Here is a 12,467-nt window from a genome sequence, read left to right as displayed (position 1 = left end):
GTTAATAGGAACATGTGAACTGCTATATTCCAAAGTTGCTATCTTCCAAATGGAATTGTCTAGTAACGTTATCTATAATCAATTTTCAATCATTACTTGACTTGTTACCATTGCCTTAAAATTTCCTCTACATGTAGCCAACTCAATGACATCATCTACACTAGTGTGCCAATGATGAACACTGCAGTGTTTCTCTCCCTCAAAACACATCACGTCTTACGGAAAGATGTAGGTAATGATCATGGAACCTGGCAACTGCACTTCCTACTTTCTTATATCAGCCACTTTCACACTTTCTAAATTCACATCTCAGAGACTGCAGTGCCTTTTTCTTAACTTACCTGTGCAATGGAGGAACAGAGTCAACAGTACGCAGCTCTCCTCTTGTTGAGACCACGTTGTAGCTCTCCTGACAGTCACACTTCACATGGATCCATTTATTCTCATGACGATTTTCCACCATCACAACTAATCCTGCCCAACCTTTTGTGAGATAGTATGCAGTCATTCCTTCACGGCCCTGGAAATTCAACATTGAAATAATATTAAATAATCCATGATAAATTTAATTTTACATTTGGTGTGGTGTTAGGTTTGTTTAATACTTGGCAGTTACTCATTGTTACTCACATAGTGCTACTGGGAAGCTCAACTGTGCACCTGAAGTGTTATATCTCACATGCCCTGTTACTGTTTATATGTTTGTTCTCTCTATCTGTGAGGAAGAAATTTTATTTTCTTCTTCTTTTGGAAAAGCTACTTGGCAGTAGTGGCCCAAAAAAATATAAAAATATGTTTATATCAGAAATATACCATAATAGAATGCAATATTACAAACAGACTGCTCAATTATCTTCTGAAGATTTGAATATTTGGTATGTTCCCTGTGCTAGTCATCCTATTATAATGCATCAAGTGATGTCACAAATTTTTCCAATAAAGGTACAAAACAGTCAGTAAATGAACTACGCATTTTCTTCTACTATATTTATTGTAGTTTATTGTATATTTATCTTTATAATAATTACCAGTTTCATTCAAATTTTGAAAATTTTCAGATCAAATGTAGGTGTAGAGCCATCTGCCAGTTTCATGTGCTGTGTACAGCCTCCATAAGTCACAAGTGGCTCGACTGTTAATGGGCCAATACTGTTGCTCAGTAAAAAATGGAATTTAAAAGAGTGTGTGCAGTGTATGTCAGAGAAAACATCCCAAAGCAATTCCTACATAACATGCAGTCTGGAAAAATTAGTGTGGATACCACACAAATAAGAGGGGGGGGGGGGGGGGGCAAGAAGATGAATGGTATCAAATAAACTCTCAAAATCAAAATGAACACATTTGTAGAATGACAATATCAAGTTTCTAGTAGAATTTTGCATAGTTAGAATATAACTACTGGTAGCATATGCGATAATTATGCCAAATAGACCATTGTTAACTGGCCTCTGTCTGTAGAGTAGCTGTCCTAATACTCCTATCCAGTTATGGTAACTGTGTGTTGTCAAAAAACAATGGATTTTATAATTTCCAGACTTTATCATAGTAAATACAGAATAATTCAGTACATGCAAGCTCCTGAGGAAACTTCTCCAGTAAAGATGAAAAGTAAGGCTGTTAACATAACCATGGTGCAATTATGTTTAAACCTTTTAAGTGGCTTTATTTAAAGAACTAATTATCTCAAAAGCTCTCCATAAGCTTATTTGTATATGAAATATGGTCTTAACCTTTCCATGAAAATATAACCATACATTTATTGCAATATAAAAAAAGGAAAAAATTGAGAAAGAGGCTGTTAGGAAGCAGTCGTTCTTATGCACAACACCATAAAGGTGTGGGGTAGTAAAATAATACATGAAGACAAATAATGTGGGTTAGGAAGAAGGGAGATATGATTTAGTGAAAATGTAATATCTTCATATGGTGGCGAACAAATGATTCTCATGAACATACTTTAGAATCTTGCTTAACCTCCTTCTTAAGTTTTAGAATAAATCCGAAGATTTAACTGCGGTAGCATATGTTTGAAACAATGCAAAGTCATAGTAGTTGCGGTATAAATGTCAACACTAATTGCACATATTTGTATTTTGATGCCACATACAGACAAGAAGAAAACTGCAAAACGATAAGACTCGATGAGAATTATATAATATATTAAACACACACACACTCTCTCTCTCTCTCTCTCTCTCTCTCTCTCTCTCTCTCTCTCTCACACACACACACACACACACACACACACACACAAAAGTACCTGTATGGCCACATTTTGCCAGCTGAATACATAACGCCAAGCCAGGACTGCAATTTAATAGGTAGACTGGTGTGAGGAGTAGTGCGGGGTAGAATGGATGAAAAAAGAAAAGAAATGGGGAGTGGGAGAGAGCTGGGGAAGGGTAGATGATAATTTGGAGGGGGGCAGGAGGTGTATGAGGTAGGAATGTGGGAGGAAGGAGCAGCAGGTGTACGGGATAGGAATGTGACCCACATTCACCATAACTACTGAGTTCACGTAGTGCATGTTGTGCTTAAGTAATCGAACCGGGTATGTTGTCCTCGATGGTGAGTGTTCATTGGAGGTGAGGGTATCATCTGGAGTGCCCCAGGGAAGTGTGGTGGGTCCGCTGTTGTTTTCTATCTACATAAATGATCTTTTGGATAGGGTGGATAGCAATGTGCGGCTGTTTGCTGATGATGCTGTGGTGTACAGGAAGGTGTTGTCGTTGAGCAACTGTAGGAGGATACAAGATGACTTGGACAGGATTTGTGATTGGTGTAAAGAATTGCAGCTAACTCTAAATATAGATAAATGTAAATTAATGCAGATGAATAGGAAAAAGAATTCCGTAATGTTTGAATACTCCATTAGTAGTGTAGCGCTTGACACAAGTCACATCGATTAAATATTTGGGCGTAACATTGCAGAGCGATATGGAGTGGGACAAGCATGTAACGGCAGTTGTGGGGAAGGCGGATAGTCGTCTTCGGTTCATTGGTAAAATTTTGGGAAGATGTGGTTCATCTGTAAAGGAGACCGCTTATAAAACACTAATACGACCTATTCTTGAGTACTGCTCAAGTGTTTGGGATCCCTATCAGGTCGGATTGAGGGAGGACATAGAAGTAAGTCAGAGGCGGGCTGCTAGATTTGTTACTGGTAGGTTTGATCATCACACGAGTGTTACGGAAATGCTTCAGGAATTCGGGTGGGAGTCTCTGGAGGAAAGGAGGCGATCTTTTCATGAATCACTACTGAGGAAATTTAGAAAACCAGCATTTGAGGCTGACTACAGTACAATTCTACTGCCGCCAACTTATATTTTGCAAAAAGACCACAAAGGTAAGATAAGAGAGATTAGGGCTCGTACAGAGGCATATAGGCAGTCATTTTTCCCTCATTCTGTTTGGGAGTGAAACAGGGAGAGAAGATGCTAGTTGTGGTACGAGGTACCCTCCGCCATGCACCGTATGGTGGATTGCAGAGTATGTATGTAGATGTAGATGTCTTAAGGGAATGGATTAGGAGGGGTTGACAGAACAGAGGAAGAGGAGATAGTGGAGATGAGGGCATGGGTCCAGTCGGTTATTAAAGACTGAGGCCAGCAGGGTTATGGGAATTGATGATTTATTGCAAAGGATAACTCCAGTCTATGTAGTTCAGAAAAGCTGCTGGGAGAAAGAATCCAGATGACATGAGTTGTGAAGCAGCCACTGAAATCAAACACATTGGGCTCAGCTGCATGTTCCATCACTGGGTGGTCAACCCTGTTTTTGGCCACAGTTTGGCAATGGCCATTCATTCAGGTGGACAATTGGTTGGTGGTCATGCCCGCATAAAATGCTGTACAGAAATTTCAGCAGAGCTGATGTATGACATGGATGCTTTCAATGGCGGCCCTGCCTCTGATGAGATAAGATAAGCTTTTGCAGGGACTGAAGTAGGATATGCTGGGTGGATGAATCACACAGGTCTGTCACCTGTGTCTTCCAGAGAAATATGAAACAAGTGGCAACGTGTTGGGACTGTCTACCTCCTCTTTAGGAAGAGTAGGAAGGATTGTGGGTATGATGTCCCTCATTTCTGGGCACAATTAAATATTTATTCAAAGCCCTAGCGAAGAACATGGTTTAGTTGCTACAGTCCAGGATATCATTGGGTGATGAGCAACACCCTCCTTAGTAGCTGGTTCTTGGGGTTGGTGGGAGGATTAAGGGTGTGGTGATTTGACATTGGAAATCTCATTGTGGAGTAGATTGGGTGGACAGTGCCTGTCTGCAAAGGTCTGTGTGAGATCTTCAGCACACTGAGGACAGGAATTCTCATCACTACAGATGTGCCATTCTCAGGTAGCTAGACAATGTAGCGCCTTTTTTATTTATTTTATCCGTAAAGGATGACAGCTCTAAAAATACAGGAACTGTTGATGGAAGTACATATGGAGCCATCAGAGAGGTGAAAGGCAAGGTCCAGGAATCTGGCACTTTAGGCCGAGGAGGACCAGGTGAAGTGAATCAGAGCCTATTGAGGCTTTGAAGGAACGAGGAAATGAGGACAGGTTGTCTTGACCCTGGGTCCAGATCATGATGATACCATCAACGAATCTGAACCAGACAATTGGTGTAGCATTTTGGAAGGCTAGGAAGGTGTCATATAGGTGACCCATAAACAGGTTAGCATAGGAAAGACTCATGTAGGTGCCAAGGCTGTACCATGGATTTGTTTATACAAGGTGTTTGACTGTTACAGATACAAGAAAGGAGCAGGTAGAGTACAACAAAAAAATCAAATAATCTTAACAAAAATCCAGAAACCAGTGATTTTGCTGGTACAAGTGAAGTCATGACAGTGTTACAACACTGTTAATGTCTAAGGCTCCGCTTATGTTGCAGTTTTTTTGCTAGCGCCTTGCTGTCAATTAATTGAGTACATTACTTTCATTGGTGTGAAGGAAAGAATGACCTTGAACTGACCAATCATAGCTAAAGTTTCATGCCATGCTGGCAATACACAGAGAGCAAGGCTGCAGCTAAAGGCAGCCTCATCTTCCAGGTACCAGTTCCTACAGTGAATAGCAAATGCATCTGAAGTGGTTGCCCTGGCTTCACAGATATTTTCAAATGAAGAAATGACTGACATTCACTTCCTGTACGGACTTGCTAATGGCAATGTACACTGGAAGCAGCACGATTTTATCATGAAGCATATCCTCGACTTAGACAGCCAGACAGCAGAATATTTGCTAGGTCCCATAAGCACCTGCACATGAGACTGTTTCATTTCAGCCCAACATGCAACAAGCAGATAGACCAGCAAGGGTGTTGACACTACAAGTGTACGAGTTTATATTGCAACAGGTAGACACAATGCCAGGCACAAGTACAAGAAGGATTGCTGAATTAGAACATGGTTCATCCTCCACCACATGGCAAGTATTAGGTGAGGGATGGCTGTGCCTGTGCCAAGTGTAAAGCATGCTCGACATGGCACACTGGATTTTCCATTCTGGGTTGCCTTCTGCCAATGGAGATCCTTATAAAATGTAGCAATGATTCACGATTCCTCATGGGCAACAAAGCATGCTTTACACAAGGCATACTATGATCATCCACAACACACACTTTTGGGTTTACGAGAACCCCCACTGAGATGGCACATCAGCAGAGACTTTCCATTAATGTTAGACAGTGCCATGATGATCAGTTGATAGTGCCACATTTCCTATCTGTCTGACTTGTATGTACCTTCATTTCCTGCAGCACAAGCTAATCAACTACTTGGATGATTTTCTTTTTGGTGAAAGGAATCATATGTGGTACATGCATGATGGTGCATTGGTACACCTTAATCTAGCTGTTTGGGATAAAATCGCACAAGTGTATTTCTTGCAGCTTAGCAATACCATGGCTTCAAGATCCCCTGACTTGAACCCACTTTTTTCGTGATATTTAAAGTCAACGGTGTATTCCAGTCATGCTGATAGTGTCTGTGAAATCAGAGAATGCATAGTGTATGGTTGTCAATGTTTTCAGAACCTTTTTTGAACTGGATGGGCATCGATGAGGAGACGTACTGAAGTCTGCCTTCACATGAATGGTGGTCATGTGGAACACTTGTTGCAATATGTTTGTCTTCAAGTACATATCTGCAGTATGGATCTTTGGGGACTCTTTTAAACAGCATTCACGTACTCAGCCATAAAATGTCCTATTGGCGCACCCATTGGTTTCTGGATCTATGTTTATTTGTATTATTTGTTTGTTTTATAGTCCTCTACTCATCCATCTTATTTTTAACTATAATACTGTAACAACCTATATATCTTCTGCTAAAAGGAGAAGTATATATGGGTGAGAGTGTAATTAGTTAAATATATAAGACATCTGGACACAGGGCCAAGACAGCCTGTCCTAATTCCTCCATAGCCTCAACACCTCTGTCTTTTGCTTCATCTGGTCCTCCCCTGCCCAACCTGCCACCTTACTGGAAGTTGACCTCTCTGATGGCTCCATCTGTACTTACCGTATGTTCATACCAAACCCACTAACTATTAACAACTCATGCATTTTACAGCTGTCATCCCCTCCACACCAAAAAATAACTCCAATATACTCTGACCATATGTGAGCAGCACATCTGTAGTGATAAGCACTCCAGAGCCCAGTATGCTAAAGGTCTCACACAGACAGGCGCCATCCAACAAACCTAGTCCACAAACAGATTTCCTGTGTCATATTCTCATTATTCTAATACCCTTCCTCTCAATAACAAGATGCAAAGAACCATGCCACTTGTAACCCAATACATCCCAGACTGGAACAACTGAACCATACCCTTCATCAAAGCTTTGACTATCTTCACCAAGTCCAGAAATGAAGGACATCATACACACAGTTCTCCCTAAGAGGTATTCTACTGTCCACCCAACTTAAACATTATCCTGGTCCACCCCAAGCCACACACACTCCCATCTTCTTGCCACATGCATGATATTCCCACGGAAGACCCGGGTGCAACACCTGTCTGAATCACCCACCCAGCATTTCCAAATCCAGTCCCATCACATGCTTATTGTATCCCATTAAAGGCACAGGTGCCTGTGAAAACAATCCAGTCATGTACCAGCTTTGCTGCAATTTCTGCATAGCATTTGATGCGGCCACGACTGCCAACCAACTATACACCTAAATGAATGGCCACCTTGTATATTTTCATTTAGTAGTTTAATATGGCATAATGTTCAGGGGTAACACCACCTTAAGAAAGAAAGTTTTCACTGCACAAAAATGTGCTGTAAGAATAATATGCGGTGCCCATCCACAATCATCTTGTAGATGTCCGTTTAAGCAGTTGGGCTTTCTGACACTGCTTCACACTAAATTTATTCCCTCATGAAGTTTGTTGCAAATAATCCACTACAGTTCAAAAGGAACAATGATGTACACAATTACAATACCAGAAGGAAAAATAACATTCATTACTCCACATTAAAGTTGTCTTTAGCACAAAAAGGGATGCACAACGCTGCAAACAAATTTTGGTCACTTAGCCAGTGATAAAAAGTCTTACAGAAAGCAAAGTAAAATTTGAAAACAAACAGAGGAAGTTTCTCCTTGACAATTCCTTCTGTTCCGTAGAAGAATTTCTATTCCTGTAATGTGTAAAAGGTTGTGGATGGGAACTATAAACTCACATCTGTATTTCATAAAAAAAAAAGAACCTTGGAAATGTTCAGTAACCATATGTACAAATTAATTTGTGATGTGAATGATGTAAAATGACTCATTTCATATCATTACAATCTATCATGCAAAATGAGCCATGGAACATGTAACTAACTAACTAACTTCCAAACTGTGGCTAAGAGTAGACTTGATCACTCAGTGACAAAACACACTACTGAGCACAGTATGCTTGTTTCCAATGGCTGCTACATGACTACGAAACTTTACTCCAGCATCATCTATTCTGAACTACATAGATAGGTGTGTAATCTTCCTCACCTCAATATCCATCATCCTATCTATCTCCTGCTCCCCGTTTCTTTTCTCTCTTCACTCACTCTACCCCATACCACCCCTCACACCCTTCTACGTCACGAACTGTAGTCCCCACATTCTGTATTCAACTGGTACAATTTAGTGTGTGTGTGTGTGTGTGTGTGTGTGTATGTACTCAGGCTCTAAAAAGGATTCATCCAAAAGCTGCCATAGTTTTTAGTCTGGTTTATGTTCCTGTCAATGACTCACAGCCTCTACTAGTTGTTACTTTTAATCCTAAATTGTTTAAATTCTGCAAGAGCTTTTCACACCCTCTTAATAATGAATTGGTGATGGATCTAAAGGTTACTTTGTTCTCTTGGAGATGACATGTAATTTACTACTTTTGCTGTTCTGTGGTACAGCTCACTAGAATGTAATATTGCTCAGAAATTTACACTACATAATTCTACAAATCTAGATTGGATTTTTTGGAGGGGGAGGCAAGGCACATATGAATATAATTCCACAAGACTCAGCATTAAGTCTGCTGCTGTTCATAATGTACATAATTGACCTTAGCAGTATTTCTCTTTAGAATAACAATCCATTTTTAAAAACATTTGACAACAGGGGAAAGTGTAAATAATGTGTTTAAAAAGTTGTTACACAGTTTTCTGCAATTTCTCTCTCCCTTCATTGACAATAAGAACATGCAGCACCTACAACTGTGTACACCAAAGGTTACAACAACAAAGAACTAAGTTAAAGCATATGAAGAGTTGGTGTGTAAGGCAAAATAACAACAAATTTTGGATTTACATAATGATAAGGTTGAAACTGAAGAATTTACATGTTTTAGAACTTCTTCAATGGCTCAGTTAAGCACTTTTGCACTTTGTGTCATTTTAGGCCTCAGAGAGAAACAAATCATTATGTAAACATACTTTGTTTATTATAAAATTATGAGACAGATGATTATGATGACAGTCAAACAACTAACATCATATCATAAATTTCTGGCCAGTACTAAACTTCAGAAGATGTAATTTCAGTCACCCCCTCATCCTCACACTAGGTAGGTTTCTCTCTTCTGGGATTCTTAGTGACCTCTTCCTTTCTAAGCTTCCCAACCCCCCCCCCCCTCTCTCTCTCTCACACACACACACACACACACACACACACACACACACACACACACACACACGCACATCCCAAGAAAGGAACTATTTGTTCTGAAAACTATGATAGTATGTGTACCATCTGAAAAGGTTTACAGGTTGTTGCAAGATAGGCTGTGCTGAGAAATAATTGTTAAGAAAGAAATTCGATATGTTGCATCTTTTCCAAATTAGTTAGTACTGAAGTTAGCCAATCAGGTTGTTGCACATGTAAATTCAAGCTGATGGCCAGAGACAATGACACTAAACATGTTATGCATTTGGTTTCCTAAAACTGAACAAGAGAGTAATTCAAAAATTGTGCACGGGACGGTATTAAGGATCGAACCCAAGCCAAATGATGAGCTGCCTCGTGCATTATCATTTACGCTATGAGAACAACTGACACTAATTGTACCTGGCAGGCTACTTACATTTGTGTATGCAAAGGTCTGAATGGCTGACTTCAATGCTAATTAGCTTAGAAACAGTGCAATGTATCAAATTTTTTTCTTAACAATTCTCTCTCAACACAAACTGCCGAACAACACACTTACAAGATTTTCAGACTGTTTCTGACCGCCCTGTACATATCTATCGACTATTGAAATGTCTCCTCCTGCAGGTAATTACTAGTCATAAATTTGGTCTGTAATATTACAGTTTTCTCAAATGACTTTTTCCTTGATGTACTGTACTTTGCTTACTTTCATTCACAGTAATGTCATCTGGAATTTACCTTGTGATAACTATCATTTAACACAGAATGTTTTCATTCTCCAGAAGCATGTCACAACAATATTATGTTGAGCTCACCAATCATCATCTTAGACACACCTATTTAAGCAATTAGTTCTCTTAATTACAGCATCACAGCACATCTCTCCTGAAATTTGTTCTAAAGAATACATTATTTCTTCAAAGGGATAATGAAATCTATAATTCCACTACTAGAAGGAAAAATTATCTTCATTAAAATTATCTTTAGCTCAGACAGGACCAAGAAATACTGCTATCAAAATATTGCATCACTCACTTGATGATACAAAATGTGTGAAAATTGCACAGCTGAATTAGAAAAACAGCTAAACAAAGTTCCTTATAGGCAACATCTCCTACTTGAAAGAAGCATTTTCAATTAGAAATTTGTCATTTATTCAGTACAGAAGTGTTACTTATGTACTTCTGTCATAAAATTAAATATTATTTTCTGTTGTGTGAACTAATATTCAAATGGTCAACATGCAAACACATTGAAATACAAATTAAGTTAATAACCTGTAAACTGACTTGTTCCGTGTTTTTATGATTCACCGTGCAAGTGACTTGTGGGACATGTAACTAACTATAGTCAGAAAGTAGAATTTAAATCACAAAATTTCATCAAATGTGATGAAATATCATATTAAACAACTGAGTACATACCTCATGCCTCTGACCCTTTGAAAGAGTTAAGCTTATTATAGCATCTGCAAGTACATAAGCTGGTGGTGAAATCTGCTCCACTAATAAACGTTTTGAACTGTGGATTGCCAATACATACTCAGGATAATTTGCAGGGTCATTTATACCTAAAAATAAGAGGTAAGGGAACTTATAAATAAAACCATTATCTATTAAATTACTAGCAATAAAAATTTTGTTGAATTACATGATAAAATTTGTTCATAAGATAATATTGTACTTTAAAATCTGATTACAGTGTGTGACATAAAACGTGAGAATGGTGTAACTGAATGAGGGGGGGGGGGGGGGGGGGGAGGCAGCACCCGCACGTATGCACGCGCTCGCGTGTGCATGACACACTTGCACTTATTGTCAATTAAGGGCAGTAAAAGAAGGGTATGGAACCGTATACCACTGACCAGTGTATGTTCATCATGTCTACTTACTGGTTCATGCAAAAAGCAGTGTCACAGAAGCTTTGTAAGTGACTATAGTTTTTATGCCTCAGTGAGAGTTTCATTTAGAATATGTGGTATAAAAACAAAACAACAGTAACAAATCTTTTGCTTGATTGTGGAGCTCATCCCTCTTTCTCAGCAGAAATTTTCAGGGGGTGTGCAATATTGTCTGGAAGTAGTTTTTGATGGTGTTGAGCCACAGCCACGTAATATTTTTTAAAAGAGCAACCTGCCATTTGACTGTGTATTACTATATTTATCTTCAGTACTATATAGATTTCAGCTTTTGTGCCATTATGACTTACAATCTAAAAGTTGTCCTGTCCGTTAGGGCAAGTCCAAAGCAGGTCTCTGCTTTGGACTGCCTTAACAGATATGACATAATAATGATCCAGCAGCTTTTAGCATTTTAATTGATAACGGCACAAAAGCTGAAATCTAGATACTACTGAAGATAAATATGGTAATACACAGTCAAATCGCAGTTTACTCTTTTAAAAAATATTTCCCTGGAAACCATTGCAAGTTTAATAAAAAGTTTCTTCCAGCAGCTTGTTCTATTCCGTAACAGAATATTTTATTTAAGAACTAGTAGATTACATGTGCAGCAATATTGCACATTTAATTTTGTTATTAGACTAAATATTCTCTTCTGTTATTTGGTTATTTGAACTCGAGTGTGCATGATCGGCATGCACACACTTTTAAATATGAATCAAGCTAATAGCTTATAGACTGACTTGTTTGATGTCATTATGATACATTGTGCAAGTGACCAACAAGACATAACTAATTTAACATCTGGCACAGGAAATACAGCATTCATACACAAAAAGCCAAAGGGCAGCAAAGAGATGAATGATGGCTGCCCATTATTATACTATGATGCAGGAGCTGAAGCCAAATGATGTGTCTTATTTTAAATGGTTCCTGCATCTCTCTTTCAGATCAAGATGTACCCTGTATATTAAGTTATTTACTAGTGGAATGATGTTTCATGTAATTGCCAAGGCGAAATTATAAAACATGGGTAGTGGTAACCATTACATCAGCTACTCTTCCTGAGAAATTTCTGTACACTCATGAAACTGTTGTCCCATTTACATAATTTTCAACATGCTTTATTGATCTAGTGCTCTTAACCAAAATGGTGGCCATGAATGTGCATAGCCCATTACCAATATATTTAAATTACAGGAATACAGGTAACTTGCCACAAACTTTTACACAGTATTATGCAGATAACATCTATGGGGTGTGATCAAGAAATATGCCAAATTATTTTATTAGAAACAAAGTAATAAGCTTATATGGAATTTGATTTAATCTCCTTCAAAGTACTGTCCTCAGCTGGCAGTGCACTTATCCCACTGCTGAATCCATGACCGGACGCATTTCTTGAAGGCTTCTCTCAGAATGG

At 38.8% G+C, this 12,467-nt stretch overlaps 1 protein-coding gene across 1 annotated transcript in view; it reads right to left on the bottom strand.

Annotated features, from left to right (window-relative positions):
• LOC126199294 (calpain-D-like) overlaps positions 1–12,467 on the bottom strand; it is a 113,822-nt gene that overhangs the window by 9,910 nt on the left and 91,445 nt on the right. Inside the window, exons 12-13 of the mRNA XM_049936119.1 lie at positions 10,569–10,714; positions 342–520 (exon numbers count right to left, since the gene is read on the bottom strand). Of these exons, the coding sequence (XP_049792076.1) occupies positions 342–520; positions 10,569–10,714 (325 nt within the window). The remainder of the gene's footprint in view (positions 1–341; positions 521–10,568; positions 10,715–12,467) is intronic.

Source organism: Schistocerca nitens, chromosome 8, assembly GCF_023898315.1.
Source record: "Schistocerca nitens isolate TAMUIC-IGC-003100 chromosome 8, iqSchNite1.1, whole genome shotgun sequence".
In the NCBI taxonomy this organism is placed as follows: domain Eukaryota; kingdom Metazoa; phylum Arthropoda; class Insecta; order Orthoptera; family Acrididae; genus Schistocerca; species Schistocerca nitens.
The sequence above is the reverse complement of the archived record's forward strand: the minus strand, read 5'-3'. Positions and strand labels throughout refer to the sequence as shown.